Source organism: Aegilops tauschii, chromosome 3 (assembly GCF_002575655.3).
Source record: "Aegilops tauschii subsp. strangulata cultivar AL8/78 chromosome 3, Aet v6.0, whole genome shotgun sequence".
Classification (NCBI taxonomy): domain Eukaryota; kingdom Viridiplantae; phylum Streptophyta; class Magnoliopsida; order Poales; family Poaceae; genus Aegilops; species Aegilops tauschii.
The window spans coordinates 74,367,821-74,390,703 of record NC_053037.3 but is presented as its reverse complement, the minus strand read 5'-3'; the positions used below and the strand labels follow the sequence as shown (position 1 = coordinate 74,390,703).

The 22,883-nt window shown below is 48.4% G+C and overlaps 1 protein-coding gene across 1 annotated transcript; it reads right to left on the bottom strand.

Moving 5' to 3' along the window:
* Positions 1-446: 446 nt before the first annotated feature.
* LOC109776784 (uncharacterized) lies at positions 447-3,972 on the bottom strand. Its single transcript, XM_020335447.4, has 4 exons — positions 3,332-3,972; positions 2,587-2,745; positions 961-2,169; positions 447-874 (listed from the first exon to the last, which is right to left on the bottom strand). Exons 1-4 carry the CDS (start codon positions 3,415-3,417, stop codon positions 799-801), a joined length of 1,530 nt encoding a protein of 509 aa, XP_020191036.1. The 5' UTR covers positions 3,418-3,972; the 3' UTR covers positions 447-798.
* Positions 3,973-22,883: the final 18,911 nt, after the last annotated feature.

Here is a 22,883-nt window from a genome sequence, read left to right as displayed (position 1 = left end):
CATTGCTTCAAGAGTGATCGTTGGCTGGACTCCGTCTTGATCCTGAGATGCCATGGAATGTTGCCTAATTCAGTGTATATATGGTGTGTCCATAGAGGCTCTGAGCACTGTCAGCAACTGTGATGTGTGCCCTCACTGAGCTGAATGAGCTGAAAATGTACTCGACTACTTGTGGCGTGCATAAACTTCAGGGCAAGACTGTTAGTGTTATGTTGATCTTAGCTGATTGGGTGATCCGAACTGGGAGATCATGTTTGAGATGTGAGCAGTCCAGATTGTATTTCAGCGTCCAGTAAGAAAGCAGAGTCGATAAATTTTTGCACTCTACAGCCGCTCCAGTGTCTGGTGGTTAGCGTGACCTATCAAAAACTAAAGCACAAAGGCATGATGTATAAATCTTCTCTAGGAACATTTGTAACAACACAGGACCAGGTTCAAGCCTCAAAGACAATCACAAAGTGAGGACAAGGCCTCATTCAGGAGAAGCAGATCCACATACAGGACAAGCAGACCCACATACAGGACCTCAAAGGCATGATTCAGTCGAAAGACATCATTCAGGACAGGCGAATCCTATGTCAGAAGTTCTAGGCAGAATGGAACTCATAAAACACAACAGGCTATACAAGCCACAAGTCTAACAAAATAGAAGGACACGTTAACACCAGCCCTAAGTCTACACCTCTACATTAGCTACTGAGTCCTCTGTTCACCAGCCCACAGGCTCCACATCTCATTCAACCTTGGCATCCCTCCTATTGCAGCACTGCTTCCATTTACACCCTTCAGCCATCCTCATCATCTCACTTGACAGACTTGACGTTCCTCATCAGTATCCCTCAAGGCACGGTACAACACCAAGAGAGGGGCAAGGCTGTTCCACATAAAAGTATAATAGTTAGCAAATGTGCAAATAGTTGCTGACTGATGCAAAATACAAATTCTAAGAAGTTTTCTTACTGGCCACCCAAATGCATGGTTTTCCCCTTGAATAGAAGGCTGAAAATTTCTCCAAGCACAGGATTACGCTTTGCCGCATAGGTTTCAGCTTGAAATAAACCCACCAGTGGCCTTTTACCAACCATGTAGCTGCGCACATGCACAAGCAGGTGTCGTTTGCAGGTCAGCTTCCCTTTCAACGTGCGCTTGAATCTTTTTGATTTTCCAGCTGACGTGCTCGCTTCTGATGTGCCCTCCACGGTGGTCACTGTCTGCTGGACCAAGCCCACCTGGGCCTGCTGCCGCTGATTCACTGGCTCGACCTGCTGTGACATACCCAACTCATACTCAGCTTGCTGTGGCTGAACCAAGCCCACATGGAACTGCTGCCGCACTGTCTCTTGGACCTGCTGTGGCATAACCAGCTCAACCTGGGCCTGCTGTGGCTGAGCTAAATTCTGCTGTATTCTCTGACCCTGCGACATCTCAAGAGCTGTATGTTCATAATTATAGACTCCTCTTAGGACTGGATCAGCTAAGGAGCTGTAATCATCTCTCCAATCAGATACATCAGTTAGTTCCGACTCAAAGATGTGGTTATACACTTTCAAGTCGTCGACATCCATCCAAACGCCCTCGGTGATATTGTGCAGCTCCTCCGTGAAATGCTTGTTCGCGCCGTCTGGCATGAAAGCGACATGGTATGGAAAGTACTCCATAATTGAGGTGTTTACAGCACTGTTGGCATTCAGGCCATCGATGTCAACTTGAAGGCATTCAAAATGCGGTGGAGAGCTCCCATTGATTTCATATTGCCCAGCCATTGATTTATGGATCTGCTTCACATCTAGCACTTGATTTGCTGGAGTGAACTCAGTAGTTGTTGCTAGGATCCGACACCAAATTTTATGGCAGCTGAACTCTATTATGTAAATTTTACTGGCATCAAAATGACCACCCCAGGTTCTTCCAGCGGCATGATTCTCGCGAGCATGCTCGTGGGCGCTTATGATGATCTGCCTCCCACGAAATCTTGCATTGACAAGATTATTCGATTGACCAAACAGACTGTTGTCTTCTTTCATCAGTTCTTCAGGCTTGTACTTTGAGAATGGTTGCATGACCAATGGGAAATGATCATAGCCAATGTCTACAACATCTATGACTTCTTTCTCAAACAAACACTGCGTCTTCAGGAAATCCACAACAGTTTTCCTTAGGTAACCAAAACTGCGTTAATAAAAGACCATATGCAAATTAGAATAACTTTGGTATCCTAAAACGAGACATACAAACAATCCAAATAGACTACAACAGAAACAACTATACAAATATAATCTCCAAGACCAACTGGGCCTTTTAAAAACAGCAGCAGTAAATGATAAGACGCAAGTCTACAACATCTATGACTTCTCTCTCAAATAAACACTGCGTCTTCAGGAAATCCACAACAGTTTTCCTTAGGTAACCAAAGCTGCGTTAATAAAAGATCATACGCAAATTAGAATAACTTTGGTATCCTAAAACACAACATACAAACAATCCAAATAGACTACAACAGAAACAACTATATAAATATAACCATCAAAGACCAACTGGGCCTTTTAAAAACAGCAGCAGTAAATGATAAGATGCAGCGTTATTTACCCGTTACCAGCTTCGTTGTCCTCCCAAATCTTTATGGCAACGTCGAGATAACCCTCTTGGAGCACATGTTCAAAGTCAATTTTAAAAACTGAAGAACGGCTCGGGACAAGCTCAAATGCCTTGTATTGGTAGAAACTTCGGGTTCCTCTGATGTCATGGCTGCATAAAAAAATGCAACAGATAGTGAGCTGGACGGTCACATCAGTTTGCAGCAAAAAACAAACTGAAGAAACCATGAATAGTGTATACCAGTGATAAAAGCATACAGAACAGCAAGTGGTTACTCTTCTGTGCTGAATAACTTACTAGTAGCCATAGTAATTGGGCTACCATGTGTACTACCACATTGAACCCGTGTAACTAATCTGGTAGTGAAAGTGAAACAAAACAAGTGTAAGGTGTTACTCTATCTAGGTCCAATCCAACACCTATGGTGTAGGTGTGTGCTATGAACATTAGCATGATATAAATTGTGTTCACACAAGGATTAGTGAGGACAGCAGTAACCATATAATTTCAAACTAGAAACACAAAGGGTATCAAATTTCCTGACAGATTATACAATCCAACACCACCATCCGAGACATCAGGGGGCTGCACACAAAAACAACGCTTCTAGTGTAAGGTGCATGCTATGAACCTTAGCGTCGCAATATATATTGTGTCTACGAGGGTCACCGGACTGCAGTAATCATATATTGTGCACAGTATGCAATGCAAAGAGACCCAGATGCTTATAACTTACGTCAGAAGTAGTTTCAAGCACTTCTGCTTGAGCGGGTCCTTCTCCGCAGAAAGGGCGGCATAGGCATCACGGGCCATATCATTCATCCGGGGAGGCGGATTCGAATCTTGGGGCGCACCAGAGGCAGCAAGCCAGGCAAGCACATCAACCTCATCAACCTCTGGAGGCTTGATAAGATCTGGAGGCGCAGCCGCAGTCCTCTGATGCTACTGCTGCTTCTTCTTAGCAGAGCCACTGGAAAGCCCCAGAGTATCTTTGAGCTCGGGGAATTCCCCAGCAGCCGGCACATGCGGCCGAGAGGGGATTGACGTGGCAGCAGCTTCAGCAGCAGCAGCAGCTTCAGCAGCTTCAGCCCGTTTCTTCATATACGGAAGAAGATATGGCTTGGCGCCCAGCCTGAACAGGGTCTCCTTGCTCGTGGCAGTGGACTTGCTTCCAGAGCCTTTCCCCGAGTTTCCGGACGACTTGCTGTTGCCGGAGCTGTCTGATCGACGCTCCCCAGATCCAGACATTGCGTCGGAAGGAGACGGAGTGGGATTTCGCTGGCGACGGCGGTTGGTGGCGGCGGCGAAGCGGAACGCGCGATTTCGGCGGCGGCGGGGTTCACTAGTGTCGGCGGCGCTTGTGTGTGCGCTGACTCAATAGGGTTTTTGGAAGAGACCCGTGAAGAGGACGCGCAGCCAGAGCCAGCCATCTCGTCGACCGTCGGATCCACTAGCCAAGGGACGGTGATCCTCGTGCTCGCGCCAGCCTGGCCATCTGGGCCGCGGGCCGCGGGCCGCGGGCCGGCCCATCAAGGTCACCGCCACAGAGGGCCTCTGCTCTCCGTGAATAGGCAAAGCACACGGTGCAACATGCAAACATGATTTGAACATAAGGAAACAGAGTGTGCTTGCCTGGGCATAAAACGCAAGCTAACTCAAAAGAGATCATAATGACTGCAAAACCTCACATTAATTTTGTATAAAAAACTACTATTGTAGCATATTTTCCTGCATTACAGCTGGAAAAAAATAATAGAGGACTTGCATTAACATTTGTCAACCAACACCACTACATGGAGATGTATAATTTCTACCGGTTCTAGTTTAAGGATCTACCTCCATTATTCTCATATAATCAGTTTTTCATAATGATTTACAACATAATTATACAACACATGACCACCACCACAGACAGGGGTATATAACTTCCATTACACGTTATTACTGCTTGACGAAGAATAGAAATATATGATTATTGGTGATGCCAAAAAAATTGGCTTACGGAAAGTAAAATAAGAAAGAATTATAGGCCATCCACATACGGCATGCTTTGCGACAGTGCCCCCAAACATGCCACCTGCATGAATAACTACTCATCTGCAAGACAAAGAATATAATTTGATGGAATCATCCTCCCATTCATCGCAGTCACTTGGACATCTAGGTCAAAAGGTAATTCTCCTCTAAAAAAATAATCTAAGCATGAAAACCGGTGGTAAATCAAACATTTGATGTAGATATCGGATATAAATTGAGAGAGACACAAAGACCCCAGTTTATGAGAACAGGACTTGCAGAGCAGTTTATGGGAATAGATTGGGCGGAAAAACAAATGGTAAAGAATTAATCAGTGCTAGCCAATGGTTAACTAATAATCAGATGGTTCCATAAGAAGGCAATCAAACTTTAAACTAAACTATAATAGTTGTGCTAGCTTTACATTTTCTAAATTAGTAGGTACGAATAGATTATGTAATCTGGACTGTAGATCAACAATGAAAATTCTGCCATTCCTGTAGAGAATAAATGAGTGAGTAGTAGTTAGATCAAGAGATACATAAATGCAAGCCATCTCAATTCTTGATTCGTGCGGGAGTGGGATGCTCCTCCGGGCATTTGCATTTTTGACCATTCGATGGGCTGCTCCTTTCGATCCTAGTTGTCTGTTTCATTCACACTATGAGGTAAAAGCCGCCATCTAATTCTACCCGTTGTAGAAACCCTAGACACCGCTGAGGGAGTCCTGGATTAAGGGGTCCTCGGGCGTCCGGGCTATGTGACGTGGGCCGGACTAATGGGCCATGAAGATACAAGACAGAAGACTTCCTCCCGTGTCCGGATGGGACTCTCCTTTGCGTGGATGGCAAGCTTGGCGTTTGGATATGAAGGTTCCTTCCTCTGCAAACCGACTCTGTACAACCTTAGTCCCCTCCGGTGTCTAGATAAACCGGAGGGTTTAGTCCGTAGAGGTGATCATAATCATACATGCTAGACATCTAGGGTTTAGCCATTACGATCTCGTGGTAGATCAACTCTTGTAATCCTCATATTCATCAAGATCAATCAAGCAGGAAGTAGGTATTACCTCCATTAAGAGGGCCCAAACCTGGGTAACCATCGTGTCCCCCGCCTCCTGTTACCATCAACCTCAGACGCACAGTTCATGACCCCCTACCCGAGATCCGCCAGTTTTGACACCGACATTGGTGCTTTCAATGAGAGATCCGTTGTGTCGTCGCCAGAAGGTTCGATGGCTCCATCCATCATCTACAACAATGCTGCCCTCAGGGAGGTCTTTCTCCCCAGCCAGATCTTTGTGTTCAGCGGCTTCGCACTGCGGGCCAACTCGCTTGGCCGTCTAGAGCAGATCGACAACTACGCCCCATGTCACCAGATTAGTTTTGGAAATCTGGATTATGTCGTTGATATCCGAGGAGACTTGATCTTCCAAGGGTTCGCGACCCCAACCTCTGCTCTGGCCTTAGATCCGGAGCGCATCACCAGGTCCGAAGACGAGATTCTCGAGCCCGCCGGACTCTCTGTGGCTATTGAGCCTAGTATGGGAGAGCTAGAGGTCAACGGCAATCATCATGAAGCCGGACTCTTCTCCGAACACTGGCCCCGAACCCTTGGAGTCCGCATTATGTGAGCCCGACCAAGGAGTTTTCTTCCCGTCGTACTCCACGGACTCTCTTTTCCCTAGCCGAACCTCGCCTTTAAGCGAGGCTCTGGACCTAATGCGATCCCTCGTCATTACGAAGGAGCAACGTCTGAATTACGCCCAGCCCGGACTAGGGGCTGAGAGCGGGGAATTTTACGTCCCACCCACCACCCACTTCATAGCCACTGTTGAGGACCTTACCGACATGCTTGACCGCAACTCCGAAGACATCTACGATATGGACATCGATGCCGGAGACGAACAAAGCCAAAACCCGCCGCATACCACACGCTGGGCGGCCACCTCCACATACGACGTATACATGGTAGATACGCCAAAAGAGGATATCGGTGAAGGTAGTAAGGATCCAATCAAGGACAATAACACTGATAAACCACCAAAGAAGCGGCATCAGTGACAGCATTCAAAATCACGCCGCGGCAAAGAAAGCAATACCGGCAATGGAGACAATAACACTCCGGAGAACGCCGAAGACCCAGATGCCCCCGTCGAACCAACATCCGAACAGGATGATAGGGAGGAGGGGCTGGGTAACCCTGATGAGCTAGTCGGGAACAAGGACTCGGAGGACAGCAATTACATGCCACCCTCCAAAGACGACATAAGCCTCGATGACGAAGACTTCATCATTCCAGAGGAGCCCCTTGAGCAAGAACGCTTTAAGCAACAACTCATCGCAACCGCAAGGAGCCTGAAAAGGAAGCAGCAACGGCTTCAAGCCGAACGGGATACGCTCAACGACAGATGGACTAATGTCCTGGCAGCCGAGGAATATGGCCTTGCACGACCAACCAAAAGCTACCCAAAGCGCAAGTTGTTACCCCAATTCAACGTTGAAGCGCGGGAGCCCATAATATCAGCGCATAACGCAGCTGATAAACTAGACCGGCCACCGCTTGGCCGAGACAGAATCGCTACCCAAGCCGAACACCAGCCCATACTACCCCGCCGTAAAGGCAGGAAGACAGGGGCCCAGAATTACACCTACGACCTACGGCAGGACCTGGACACTAGGGCAGGCCTAGCCAGATCAATCTACGGGTCAAGAGGTCATGTCCCAACACGAGAAGACGGTTATAACGCCGGCGTGACCAATATAATCTTATTCGGGGTGAACACCGCATAGGGACGTCCACCGAACTCCGTCGCGAGGTCGCCCGTTACAGAGGCGCCGCACACCCCCTATGCTTCACCGAGGAGGTAATGGAGCAGGAATTCCCAGAAGGGTTTAAACCTATGAATATTGAATCATATGATGGAACAACTGACCCCGCGGTATGGATTGAGGATTTTCTTCTCCATATCCACATGGCCCACGGTGATGATCTCCACGCCATTAAATACCTCCCACTAAAATTAAAGGGACCAGCTCGGCACTGGCTAAACAGCCTCCCAGAGAACTCCATTGGCAGCTGGGAAGACTTGGAAGACGCCTTTCGTGACAATTTCCAAGGTACATATGTTCGGCCTCCGGACGCCGATGACCTCAGTCACATCATCCAGCAGCCCGAAGAATTAGCCAGGAAACTCTGGACTAGGTTCTTAATTAAAAAGAACCAAATTGTCGACTGTCCGGAGGCCGAAGCACTCGCGGCCTTTAAACATAGCGTCCGCGACGAGTGGCTCGCCCGCCACCTCGGCCAAGAAAAGCCAAAGTCCATGGCAGCTCTCACCACACTAATGACCCGCTTTTGCGCGGGAGAAGATAGTTGGCTTGCTCGTAGAAGCAATAGTGCTAGCGATCCTGGAACCTCCGAAGCCAGGGACGCAATAAAGACAAGCGTCGCAACAATAATGCAGGAACCCAAGACACGACGGTCAACGCCGGATTTAGTGGCTCCAAATCCGGTCAACGAAAGAAGCCATTTAAGGCAAACAGAGATGGTCCATCCGGTTTAGACAAGATACTGGATCGGCCCTATCAGATCCATGGCAGCCCTAACAAACCCGCCAATCATACCAACAGAAATTGTTGGGTTTTCAAACAAACCGGCAAGCTCAATGCCGAACACAAAGGGAAGGGGCCGCCCAGTGATAGTGAAGACGAGGAGGCTCGCCTACCGAGCACCGGGGGGTAGAAGCAAGTCCCCCCGAAGTAAAAACAGTAAACATGATACACGTGACGCATACCTCTGAAAGGGAGCGCAAGCACGAACTACGAGACGACCACGCCACAAAGTCGGTCGCCCCAAAATTTAACCCATGGGCGGCCTCTCGATCACTTTTGATCACAAGGACCACCCAACCAGTATCCGCCACGGAGGTTCGGCAACTCTGGTCCTCGATCCAATTATCAGCGGATTCCATCTCACGCGAGTCCTCATGGACGACGGCAGTAGCCTCAATATACTCTATCAAGACACTTTCCGCAAAATTGGCATTGACCCTTCAAGGATCAAGCCCACCACAACTACCTTCAAGGGAGTAATACCCGGCGTAGAAGCTCACGACACAGGCTCAATCTCACTGGAAGTCGTCTTCGGTTCACCGGAAAACTTCCGACGCGAAGACTTGATCTTCGATATTGTCCCGTTCCGCAGTGGCTACCACGCACTGCTCGGGCGTACCACTTTTGCTCATTTCAATGCGGTCCCAAACTACACCTACCTAAAGCTGAAGATGCCCGGTCCACGCGGCGCCATAACGATCAACGGAAACACGGAACGCTCCCTCCGTACTGAGGAGCACACTACGACAATCGCAGCCGAAGTACAAAGCGACCCCATCAAGCCGCATATCTCATCGGTCATTAAGCCGTCAGCCTCTACTACACAGGGTCGGTCAATTTTAGAACTAGATTAACAGTTCCGCCTCCGTCGTTCGCCTCTTATACCCGCGGAGTTTGTATCGCGCATGCATAATTATGCACTCAAAATACCTTGGTCATCGGCGGAGGCACAATACGGACATGCCTACAAAACGGTTCGTCCGGACTACAGCCTTTCTCTTTTATAACTACTCTTTTATCTTCTTGCCACAGGTGAATCAAAACCTATCCGTCCTATGGACCTAAAAAGACTCTTTATGAGCCCGGTTTTTCGTACAAATAACCGAGGATTGCTCCTTCTAAGGAATCCTTTTCACAGAGGCACAGGCAGCGCAGACGTGCATCAGGAGGTCCAAAAGATTTTTTGTAGACCAAACACTCTATTTGAAACCTGTATAGAGCCTTTTTTCCTCAGCCTTCGACCCCTGGCAAGTAAAATGGCCTGGGTGGTGGTGTTATAATCTGTAAGATTGCGTTCGACGTATCAATCAAATTTTAGTGAACGTAATCCGTCTTCAGTACTTGCTTTTCCGCATAAAAAACATACCTTGCTTCTTCGGTTGTTTCACGCACACACCTCGGCACAAATCGCCAGGGGCTCGACACGGCAACATATGGGTTGCCGAAAAGTCCGAACAGCTCTATAGCATACTTCGGCGTCACGAGTTTGGCATTATATGCATTAGCACCGAATCATCTCTTTGGTCAATAGTTGGGTTGCCGGTTCCTGTGCTTGCTACCTTACGTTTTGTTTTATCGGCTAGGGTAGTAAAGGGAGAACCGCTGCGATTGTGTTTCCGGTTCACCTGGTCAAACACCTTAGTAGAGAAAGCCGAAAACTAACTGTCATGATGCGGCGAGAGCTGGTCAACCACTCGATGACTTATTAGAATCTTTTGCGATTTCTTCTGTATTACACGAAGGACCGTTTTTCTGGTCACCTATGCAACGCAACCGTATTTGGATAACTGCGTACATACCAGGGGCTACATCGTAGACCCACCGTAAAACTCCTATGGCTAAGTGAAGGTGTTAGAGCCCTATAGTCTGATTGCCTAGTTCGCCGCACTGACACCTCCGTTCCGGACCAAGACGTTGGGTCAAGAGTGATCAGGTGCTATTCCGAACACCCCCATATTATATGCGAGGGGGCCGAAGCCGACGACTGGCAAACTTTCAGGTTATATGAAACGGCCGCACAGGAGGAAATAATGGCAAAGGTATAAACTACAACACAGCTTTAATGTATCATAATATTGTTTTCACAATTCCGGTACATTTATTCAAATATAATATCCTTCGAGCACTGACCCTCTATCAAGCGGGCGTCCTCTAGGACGTCCTCCAAATAATGCTCCGGCGTGCGATGGTCCTTGCCTCCGGGCGGGCCCTTGGTTGCAACATCGGTGGCCTTCATCTTTGCCCAGTACATCTTGACGCGGGCGAAGGCCATCCGGGCACCTTCTATGCACACCGACCACTTGATGGCATCAATACGCGACACTGCATTGACAAGCCGCTGCACCAAACCAAAATAGCTGCTCGGAACGGGTTCAGCTGGCCATAGCCGGACCATGACGTCCTTCATGGCAGCTCCAGACATCTTGTGGAGCTCAGCCCACTGGGCCATCTGTTCGTTCAGCAGCGCCAGACGCCGTGCCACATTGAATTGCGACCAGAAAAGCCTCTCCGCAGCACGTCCTTCCTGTGCTTGGAAGAACTGCGCCGCGTCGGAAACACTCTTCGGCAGATCCAAGAACGTGTCTGGAGATATCCACATTTGGTTAAGCAGAGCATACTTTGGGTCGCCGAACTTAGTTTGTAAAAGAAAGGGCTTACCAGCCGCTATCTCCCCAGCTTGTCGGATCTCCTCCCGAGCCACTCTAGATTCGGATCGTGCTTCTTTCGCCTCTAGTAAGGCCTTGTTGAGTTCGGCTGCCTTGGCTTTGTTATCCTCCTCGAGTGATTTTGCATCTGCCAGTGGCATCCTTCAGCTCCCGCTCTATGGTAGATATTCTCTCCTGGCACTGGCACTGAGCGGCCTGTTCGACCTTTAAATCCGCAGCTGCCTTCTTGGCAGCCGTGTCGCTCACTCTGGCCTGCTCCTTGGCCCGGGCAAGCTCAGCCCGAAGGGTCTCAATCACGGCAGCACCATCTACAGTTATGCATGTCACAGTATATAATTTTCAGCCTCGTGCTCATACTAGTATACATGCATAAACAAGCTGCCCCAACACATACCTTGTGCCTCGTCGAGCCGCCTGTTAATAAGAGTGATGTCCTCATCCGCTAACTCAAGTTTCTGCTTTAGATCTGCAACTTCCGTGGCTTGGGCGGTCGCCATGGACATACAACCTGTTTTCAAATTAATTAGGTTACTTCCCGAGCATATGTTTTTAATCCTTTGATCGCCTCCCTGTGGAAGCCGACCAGAGCCTCAGGGGCTACTATCTATACACAGGCGCATTTTGCATGTAAAAAATAGTTAAGCTATTACATTGCATACCTTGAAGCCTCTCAACAGGCCCATGAAAGCTTCATTCAATCCGCTTCTCATGGACAAAACCCTTTCAACTACCGTACCCATTAAGGTACGATGTTCCTCTGAGATGGACACACTTTGTAATGTGCCCATCAGAGTATCCGGCACCTCCGGATTCCTGGAGGCTGCTGCGGGAGTATGCACTCCCTTCAAAGGGGTACGCCTACTCGACCCTAGAGTCATCTTCGGCTGTAAGCCGGATAGTTCGGGGCCCTCATTGCTGGCCCCCGTAGGGGCTGCGCCCCCTGGACCCTTGATGATCGAAGTACCACCCTCGGGCGTTGTCCTCATTGTCCCCCACGCCGCTTGATGGTCAGGGGAGATTCTCCGGGATGACACCTCGAAGTCGTTTGCCCTAAGGGGCGAGGAAGCATGAGAAGGTGTCTCGCTTTCCATCATCCCCGGAGACAAGTCCCCTGATGAGGAGGACTGTTGGGGTGGAATGTGGGCCGAACTGCAAGCATATAGTTTATATGTTACCCTTGCAACCCAAAAAGAACGGGATATGTCTAGAGCATCCTTGTTCACTTACGATTCGGCAAGGCGCTTGTCCCTAGAGAGGTGCCTTGCGACGACATCGGCTTCGGAACCCGAACCATATGGTAGGGATATCTTCCCTCTCTTGGGTGCTTCCACCTCCAAGTCTTCGGAGGCAGTCCTTTTCCTCCCATGGGGGGAAGGGATGTCACCTTCTCCTTCCCCTTCGTCTTCCGAGGAGGGAGCTTCAGTCTCCCCGGACATAGTGTTCGGCATACCTTTAGAGTGGAGGCCGCTTTCGGCCTCTTTGCTTTTCTTCTTGTCCTCTTGCGCTGGCACTTAATATGGCACCGGGACCAGCATCCTCGTCAACACAGGATTAGCCGAGTCTTCGGGAAGTGGAGCTGAACACCTAATTCGCTCTGCCTTCTTTATCCAGCCCTGGTCAAGGATAGATCTCTCAGTACATTGCTATGGGATAATCAACCAAGTTGCGTTCAGAAATTGGGTACTTACCGAGGTATCCGGATGGTTGCAGTCGAGACCGATGTCCTCGGATGTGTTCGGCCACTACTTTCGAGTTGGGAAGAATAGTTTCCACATACCTCTATGCATTGTGTTGAAGAATTGCTGAAGGGTCCGCAGTCCTTCCGGATTGAACTCCCACATACGGAGAGGCCGTCGCTGGCACGGGAGGATCCGGCGGACTAGCATCACCTGGATCACGTTAATAAGGCTGATGTCCCTTTCGAGGATACTCCGGATACGACTTTGCAGCATCTGCACTTCATCAGTTGATCCCCAGTCTAGCCCCCTATTTATCCACGATGCAAGCCGCAGTGGAGGGCCAGATCAGAACACAGGTGCGGCTGCCCATTTGGTACTGCGGGGTTTGGTGATATAGAACCACTCCTGTTGCCATAAGTTGGAGGTTTCTGTGAAGGTGCCTTTTGGCCAGATAGTATTGGCAAGCTTGCTCACCATCGCACCGCCGCACTCCGCCTGCTCCCCGTTGGCTAACTTTGGCTTCACATTAAAAGTCTTGAGCCATAGGCCGAAGTGTGGGGGGATGCGGAGAAAGGCTTCACAAATGACGATGAACGCCGAGATGTGGAGAAAGGAGTCCGGATCTAGATCATGAAAATCTAGCCCATAATAGAACATGAGGCCGCGAACGAAGGGGTGGAGAGCGAACCCTAGCCCGCGGAGGAAGTGAGAGATGAACAACCCTCTCGCCGGATTTTGGTGTAGGGATACCTAATCACGCCCTCACCCTCACCGCGATCTCAAAGCCTAGCTCAACGAACTCGCAACACAAGGGACACAAGATTTATACTGGTTTGGGCCACCGTTGTGGTGTAATACCCTACTCCAGTGTGGTGGTGGATTGCCTCTTGGGCTAAGGATGAACAGTACAAGGGAGGAACAACCTCCCGAGGAGAGGTGTTCTTGTGCTTGGCGAGTGTGAGGATGGAATGAATCCAGTCCGAGATGAGTTGCCTCCTATGGTGGTGGCTAGTCCTATTTATAGAGGCCCTGGTCCTTTTCCCAAATATTGAGCGGGAAGGGATGCCACAACGGCCAATTCGAAGGGGGGCAGCTAGTACAAGCTATCTTGACTAAAGGTGGTCTTTGCCTGCCAAAGGCTCTAGTGGTGACGCCGTCTTGGGCTCCATGGTGACCTCCGTCCTGCCGTCCTGCCGTCCTGCTAGTCTTGGTCTTGTTGCACCGATATGGAAACCTTTGCCTGATGCCTCAGTACTCCTCGCCTGCGCTTGCCTCCTTAACATCAAAGAGGAAACGAGGACACTATGCGCGCTGGCGCCCGCCTGGTTTTGGTCGTCATGGCTTACATCATGGGAACCTCGCGAGGTTCGCCTTGCCTTGATCTCTCCGCCCCTCGCGAGCCAGTCTGGTGAGGCTGTGAAGGAAATATGCCCTAGAGGCAATAATAAAGTATTATTTATTTCCTTGTATCATGATAAATGTTTATTATTCATGCTAGAATTGTATTAACCGGAAACATAATACATGTGTGAATACATAGACAAACAGAGTGTCACTAGTATGCCTCTACTTGACTAGCTCGTTAATCAAAGATGGTTATGTTTCCTAGCCATAGACATGAGTTGTCATTTGATTAACGAGATCACCTCATTAGGAGAATGACGTGATTGACTTGACCCATTCCGTTAGCTTAGCACTCGATCGTTTAGTATGTTGCTATTGCTTTCTTCATGACTTATACATGTTCCTATGACTATGAGATTATGCAACTCCCGTTTACCGGAGGAACACTTTGTGTGCTACCAAACGTCACAACGTAAATGGGTGATTATAAAGGTGCTCTACAGGTGTCTCCAAAGGTACTTGTTGGGTTGGCGTATTTCGAGATTAGGATTTGTCACTCCGATTGTCGGAGAGGTATCTCTGGGCCCACTCGGTAATGCACATCACTATAAGCCTTGCAAGCATTGTGACTAATGAGTTAGTTGCGGCATGATGTATTACGGAACGAGTAAAGAGACTTGCCGGTAACGAGATTGAACTAGGTATCGAGATACCGACGATCAAATCTCGGGCAAGTAACATACCGATGACAAAGGAAACAACGTATGTTGTTATGCGGTCTGACCGATAAAGATCTTCGTAGAATATGTGGGAGCCAATATGGGCATCCAGGTCCCGCTATTGGTTATTGACCGGAGACGTGTCTCGGTCATGTCTACATAGTTCTCGAACCCGTAGGGTCCACACGCTTAACGTTACGATGACAATTTTATTATGAGTTTATGTATGTTGATGTACCGAAGGAGTTCGGAGTCCCGGATGAGATCGGGGATATGACGAGGAGTCTCAAAATGGTCGAGACGTAAAAATCGATATATTGGACGACTATATTCGGACTTCGGAAAGGTTCCGAGTGATTCGGGTATTTTTCGGAGTACCGGAGAGTTACGGGAATTCGTATTGGGCCTTAATGGGCCATACGGGAAAGGAGAGAAAGGCCTCAAAAGGTGGCCGCACCCCTCCCCATGGTCTGGTCCGAATTGGACTAGGGAAGGGGGGGCGCACCCTTCCTTCTTTCTCCTTCCCCCTTCCCTTCTCCTACTCCCACAAGGAAAGGAGGAGTCCTACTCCCGGTGGGAGTAGGACTCCCCCCTATGGCGCGCCTCTCCCCTTGGCCGGCTGCCTCCCCCTTGCTCCTTTATATACGGGGGTAGGGGGGCACCCCAGAGACACAACAATTGATCCTTGAGATCTCTTAGCCGTGTGCGGTGCCCCCCTCCACCATATTACACCTCGATAATACCGTTGCGGAGCTTAGGCGAAGCCCTGCGTCGGTGGAACATCATCATCGTCACCACGCCGTCGTGCTGACGAAACTCTCCCTCAACACTCGGCTGGATCGGAGTTCGAGGGACGTCATCGAGCTGAACGTGTGTAGAACTCGGAGGTGCCGTACATTCGGTACTTGATCGGTCGGATCGTGAAGACGTACGACTACATCAACCGCGTTGTGATAACGCTTCCGCTGTCGGTCTACGAGGGTACGTGGACAACACTCTCCCCTCTCGTTGCTATGCATCACCATGATCTTGCGTGTGCGTAGGAAAATTTTGAAATTACTACGTTCCCCAACAGGCTGCCCCTGAGGAGGTCTTGGGTCGTCCACCTCGCGAGGCTTGGCCCCTCGCGAGGGTCTTGAGTGTTTGCTGGTGAAGATGGGCCATACGGGGCCGCTAGTGGAGCCACGCCGTGGGCTGCAGGCAGGTGACCCCCATTCCCAGAACGCCGACAATAGCTTTTAGGAACTCATGTTCTTGCTCTAAATTTAGCTTCTCAAAGCATAGCTTCTCATGAGTCCTTAGGAGCTCTCTATGATCCTCTAGAGTTGTTTTATGAGCTAGCTTAAGAGTGTTTAGTTCTTTAGTTAGACGCTCAATCTCCTTCTTATCATTGTCATTCGTTTCATCTTGATTAGCATGATTATTAGCAAATTCATCATAGTTTTCATCACTAGACTTGTCAACAAGTAAATCATCATCACCTAGCAGATCATCTTCATCACTATTGAAATCAACATACTCGGGGTGTTATACCTTAGGGCCTTTAGCCATGAAGCATCTTCCAATTCCTTCATTTGGTGAGTCAAATATGTCGTAGGAGTTGGATGACACAAGTGCAAGATCAGCAACACCTTCATCTTGAGTATATTCGGAGTCGGAGTGATAACTTATCTCAGAGTACTTGTCGGAGTCAGAACCGGATACCCATTCACCAACGCAAGCTTGATTTCTTTGTCTTGTGTAGCTCATTGATGACTTGTCCTTCCTTTCCGAATCCTTGCTTCTACGAGAGGGTCTTCGTTCATAATGATCATCTCTGCTCCTTCTCTCTTTTGGAGGTGATTCATCTCTTCTACTCCTCCTTTTTGGTGAGTCTTCTCTTTTATTTTAGGGAGCCGTACACTCATTGGAGTAGTGTCCGGGTCTTCCACAATTGTAGCAATTACGATCACGACTAGAAGATCTTTTGTCATTGTAGGATCTTGACTTGGAGCTTCTCTCTTTGCTTCTATTCTTGTAGAACTTGTTGAAGTTCTTTACCATTAAGCTCAATTCGTCATTAGAGACTTTCTTCTCACTTGGTGTTGTAGGAGCATCACTTGAAGCTTTGTAAGCACCACTTGACTTGTTGTGGAGCTCTTCCTTATCCTTGAGTGACATCTCATGAGCAACAATTCTACCAATGACTTCCATGGGCTTGAGATCTTTGCAATTGGGCATCATTTGGATCAATGTGCACACAGTGTCATATTTTCCATCCAAGGCTCTTAGGATCTTCTTGATGATGAATTTGTCAGTCATCTCTTCGCTTCCTAAGCCGACAATCTCATTTGTGATGAGAGCAAGCCAAGAGTACATCTCGGCGACTCCTTCACCATCCTTCATTTTGAACTTGTCAAGTTGACTTTGAAGCACATCCAATTTGGATTCCTTAACGGACTCGGTACCTTCGTGCATATCAACCAAAGTATCCCAAATTTCCTTTGCATTCTCAAGGCGGCTGATTTTGCTGAATTCTTTGGGGCACAATCCATTGAAGAGAATATCGCAAGCTTGAGCATTGTATTGCAACATCTTCATTTCTTCCGGGGACGCTTCATGATCTGGTTCTTTTCCATCCTCGAAGAAATCACCTTGCAAGCCAATGCGCACAATAGCCCAAACGGCAGAGTTATGACCAAGAATATGCATTTTCATCTTATGCTTCCAACTAGCAAAATTAGTACCATGAAAGTAAGGACCTCTACGGTGGTCATTTCCCTCGCTAGACGCCATACTCTCCTAGGTTGTGAAACCAAGGCTATGATCACCAAAGCTACGGAAATCAAGGAAAATGGAGACCAAAGCTCTGATACCACTTGTAGGATCGAAAGTAGGTCTAGAGGGGGGGTGATTAGACTACTTGACCAAATAAAAGTCTAGCCTTTTCCCAATTTTAGTTGTGGGCAGATTTTTAGCAATTAGAACAAGTTAAGCAATCAACCTACACATGTAATTCTAAGAGTGTAGCAGCGGAAAGTAAAACATTGCATATGAAGGTAAAGGGAAGGGTTTGGAGAGTGCAAACGCAATGATGACATGGAGATTTTTGGCGTGGTTCCGATAGGTGGTGCTATCGTACGTCCACGTTGATGGAGACTTCAACCCACGAAGGGTAATGGTTGCGCGAGTCCACGGAGGGCTCCACCCACGAAGGGACCATGAAGAAGCAACCTTGTATATCCCACCATGGCCATCGCCCACGAAGGACTTGCCTCACTCGGGTAGATCTTCACGAAGTAGGCGATCTCCTTGGCCTTACAAACTTCTTGGTTTAACTCCACAATCTTGACGGAGGCTCCCAAGCGACACCTAACCAATCTAGGAGACACCACTCTCCAAAAGGTAATAGATGGTGTGTTGATGATTAACTCCTTGCTCTTGTGCTTCAAATGATAGTCCCCCCAACACTCAACTCTCTCTCACAGATTTGGATATGGTGGAAATATGATTTGAGTGGAAAGCAACTTGGGGAAGGCTAGAAATCAAGATTCTTGTGGTAGGATTGGTATATCTTGATCTCAACACATGAGTAGGTGGTTCTGTCTCAAAAAATGTATGCTGGAAGTGTAGGCACGTTCTGATGGCTCTCTCCCATATGGAGAAGTGGGTGGAGGGGTATATATAGCCTCCATACAAAATCCAACCATTACACACATTTGACCCAACCCGGTCAGACCGAATAGAAGAACTCGGTGAGACCGAATAGAAGAACTCGGTGAGACCGATTTAGTTCAAAATGTGAACGTCAGAAATCTCGGTGGGACCAATGTGCTAGGGCTTAGGGAAAACATCAACTCAGTGGCGCCGATTGCATCAACTCAGTGAGACCGAAGTGAAGCAATAAGCAACAGAGAAGATTTCAAGCCAACTCGGTGTGACCGATCATAATTTCGGTGAGACCAAAACAATTACAACAGGCGACATAGAGTTTTCAAGGCCATCTCGGTGAGATCAAGATCCGTATCGGTGTGACCGAACTGTTAGGGTTTCTGGCAGTGGCTATGTCATATGAACTCGGTGGCTCTGGATAGGATGATTCGGTGGGGCCGAGTTTGACTTTGGGTTTTCGACATATTTGGAATGAGAAAGTGGTCGAGGGCTTTGGAGCAATATCACTAAGTACTCTGAGCAAGCAAGCCATTAAGCAACACCTCATTCCCTTTTAAAAGTATTGGCTTTCCTATGGACTCAATGTGATCTTGGACCACTAAAAATGAAATGAAGAGTCTTGAGCTTGCCAATGTGTGTCCTTGGCATTTTGAGGGGTGCACATCTCTAGTCCATGCCATGCCATTCATTGAACTTTCTGAAATATTAAACTTGAATGGATATTAGTTCAGTGAGCTATATGTTGTTATGAATTACCAAAACCACCTGGGGATTAGTTGCACTTTCAATCCCCCTTTTTGGTAATTGATGACAACATATAGATCAAAGCTTCGACAAATGATAATATGAATGAAATACATCGTCGCTTTGAGAAGTACGTGATAACCAAGAGCTCCCCCTAAATTTGTGCATTATTTAAAATTTGCGTTTGAATGCAAATTCACAATTGATTAGGATCATGGGTCACTCTTCCATGTCACATACATCTTGGTGGAGCGCACAAAATGATAAGAATAAGATTGCACTCATCACCAAGGATACAAGTGATTGATCACACACAAACAATCATAGAGATAATCATGGAAGCACACATTAAGCGTAGTATGATCAAACACATGATCACATAAAGTATCTCACGAGCATAACACATAAGTAGTAGCATAAATGGCAGCAACCAACCAAAGTAGCAAGTACCAAACAAATAAAACCAACAAAAGCAAAAGACTCTCACTCTCAAAGCCTATGATCTATACACTTTCTCCCCCTTTGGCAACAAGTTACCAAAAAGTTTGTGTCGTGGGGAACCACGACCACCTATGGGATCAAGGGCCCCTTCCGGGTTCGGCGGGGGGATAGCATGTTGTACAAAGAGCATAGAAGCGTGGAACAACACGGCAGAGATCACACGGGCAGTTTTACCCAAGTTCGGGCCGCGTGAGGCGTAAAACCCTACTCCTGCTTTGGTGGATTGATGGTGGAAATGGTGGTGAGCGCAGCACGCTTTCCTGGCAGGGTTGCCTTGGGGCGAGAGCGGCTACGCGCGTATGAGTGTGTGAGGGTCCGAATCAGCCAACGAACCAACCAACCAACTCCTTCTCCAGTTGCCTTGGGCCTCTTTTATAGATCAAGGGGTCACCACAGTGGAAAATTAGTCATTATGCACTGATTAGATAGCAAATAGTGCTATCATACCTAACTCTGCATGCTAACAGAGCGCATTAAATGCGCCGCTCAACGTCGCATCACAGCTCGCCAGGTAGGCCCTGCCGGGCTGTTTTGCCAGGTTCGTGCTTGCTTGCTTGACATGTCTTAGGACGGGTGTCGCTTGGAGGTATTTTCTGTAGGAAGTGGCTGCCATGTGTGTCACAACCCTAAAATAATGTCAGTAAATAGTGGCACTGCATCCATGCATCATGTCTACATTTCTTTGAATTTGAAATGGGGACTGTTAAACCCTAGCAGCAAATGAAATTCAACTAGGGTCAAAATTAAATCTTTTCGATGAACCCAAAATGCCCTTCTGAAAAGCTCATCATTTTTGAATTGGTCCAGAACCTCTGCCAAAAATGGTGCACATTTTTCTGGATTTTTGAATTAATCCATAATGTATTTGCATTTGGGCATTTAATTTCTATACATATTTTAATTGCCCAAATAATTCTGAAAATAATTGAGGGCTCTTGGAAATAATTCAAATAGTGCCCACAATTATTTTCAGGATTTTACAAAATGGGTTAGTATTTTTACTAATTCAAAACAGAGCAAAATAATTAGAAATAGAAAGAATTAGAAAGAGAGAGAGAGAGACGAAACCTACCTGGGCTTACCTCCTATGCAGCTCAGCTGGCAGTCCAGCCACCTGGCGGCCCAACCCACCCGCAGCAGCCAGTCATCCCCAACCTCCCGCCAGGAGGATGAGGGGTGCATGCTCGACGCGCGCGTCCATGCGCGAGGACACCTCCTGCTTCTGCCGACGCAGGAGAGGCTCCAGAAGCCGCCACACGCCACCCCGGTCCCTCTCGCCCGTCACTCGTCCTCGTCCCCTCCTCTAGCCCCCACTCTCTCTCTCGCAGCCGAGCGCCGTCCGAGCATAGCCGTCGCCGCCGCTCGCTGTTGCCGTAGCCACTGCCTCCCCCTCGCCTTGCCAACGCGTCCAGAGGAACCTCCATCGCCTTCTGCGTCGTCTGCACCAACCCATTTGACCGCGGGAGCCCTGTAGCATCGTCCCGGAGCTCATCCTCAACCTCCGCCTGCTGGCTAACTCACCGTCGATTCGCGGCAACCAACGCGTCCCGGCCCCGCAGTCTGCACCATCCTCCTCGCCGTGAGCCTCTCTTCGTTTCCCTCCCGTTCCCCTCCTCGCGCTCAACCCCTAGCTTACCTCCCCGTCGCACCCGTAAGATCCTTGCCGTCGGCGATGTCACTGACGCGGCCAGGGCTTGTTCCAGTCGCATCTGGGTGCGTAGTCAAACTCCTGGAGTTCCCAGGAGCCTGTGGAGCACTTCATCTGGCGTCCGTATGGCTTGCAGCCTCGCCTGCCTCATCCCCGTGCTCCGGCCATCGCGGATGAGCTCGCCGCCGGTGAACCAGGCCACCCCACGCCCAGTCGCGTGCTTCCCTGGATGCGGGCGAGCAAGGGCTCCTTTCTGATGCCCTCATCGCAGCAAGCGGCAGCCCCAAGCGCAACTCCGGTGAGCCACCGCCGCTTTGGTTCGTCGCCGTCGTCTAACCGCCGGCGCAGCTGACGTGGCACCACCATTAGCTGCTAATGAGCCAACTAATCACCCCTGGGTCACTGACCAGTGGGCCCCAGGCCATTATTAGTTTTGGTTAAGATTAGTTTCAACCTTAATTAACCCCTGAGTCATTGACTGATAGGTCCCACGTGTCAGGTTTGACCCTGGCCGCCCAGTTGACCCGCTGACGTAGTAAGTGTTTTCTGGAGTTTTAAATAAATCAGAAATGATTTACATATTTCAGAAAATGTTTGAAACTACTAATAATCATAGAAATTAAACCGTAACCCCAAATGAAATAAGTTATATATGAAAAATGATCAGAAAAATCCAATCTATCCATCTATACCATTTTCATGCATGTTAGAACAACTTATAGCTGCTGAATTGGACAAATCAAATAAATGATATTTGAATTATCACATATGGAGTTTGAATTTGAATTTAGTGTTCAAACCAACTCCATTTAAATCATTGCTAGCTACATTAGCTCAAATCACAGCATATTGCCATGTCACATTCATGCATCATATTGTTGCATTGCATTGATTGTGTTCCCTCTTGTTTGCTAGTGGTTGTTCCCCCTCAGTAGACGTATGTTCCGACAATGAGTTCGATGACACCGATGAAGAGCTATATCATTTTCAGAAGTGCCAGGCAAGCAAAACCCCCTTGTTCATTTTGATACAATCCCACTCTATCGCTTCTGCTCTCTTTTACTGCATTAGGACAACAACGATTCAACTGTTACATGCTGCGGTAGTTGAACCCCTTTCCTCTGCATGACCTGTCTTTGCCACAGTAAATAGATGAAACCCACTAGCATGAGTAGGAGTTGTTTGAGCCCTGATGTGCTCATTCATGCTTGTTGTCATGCCTGCTACTGCTTAGAGTTGAGTCAGGTCTGATTCATCGGGGATGAATTGGAATATGGTGAACATGTCCTATTGTTGAGAGCTAAGTGTGTGAACACGATTTGGTAAAGGTAGCAGTGAGAGGCCATGTAGGAGTACATGGTGGGTTGTCTCATTGAAACCGTCCTCAGGAACTGAGTTCTGTGTTTGTGATCCATGAACAGCTACTACCACACGTTGGGCCATGAAATATGACCCCGCTCGACTTATTAACCCCCCCTTGTCCTTTGTCCAGGAGTTGCAAGTAGTTTCTGGTGTTTGTAGTATGCTGGAGGCCGTGCGCAGCGCTGACCCGAGCGGTGGGCTGTGATGTGATAGGCACGTGGCACGGTGTACTGGGACGCCCGTTTGGTGCCTCGGGAACCCTGCACACATCGTTCGGGGCCGTAGTGGAAACCTCGGCCGGACTCCCTACGGATGGAACCTGAATAGGCGATAAACCTGGACTA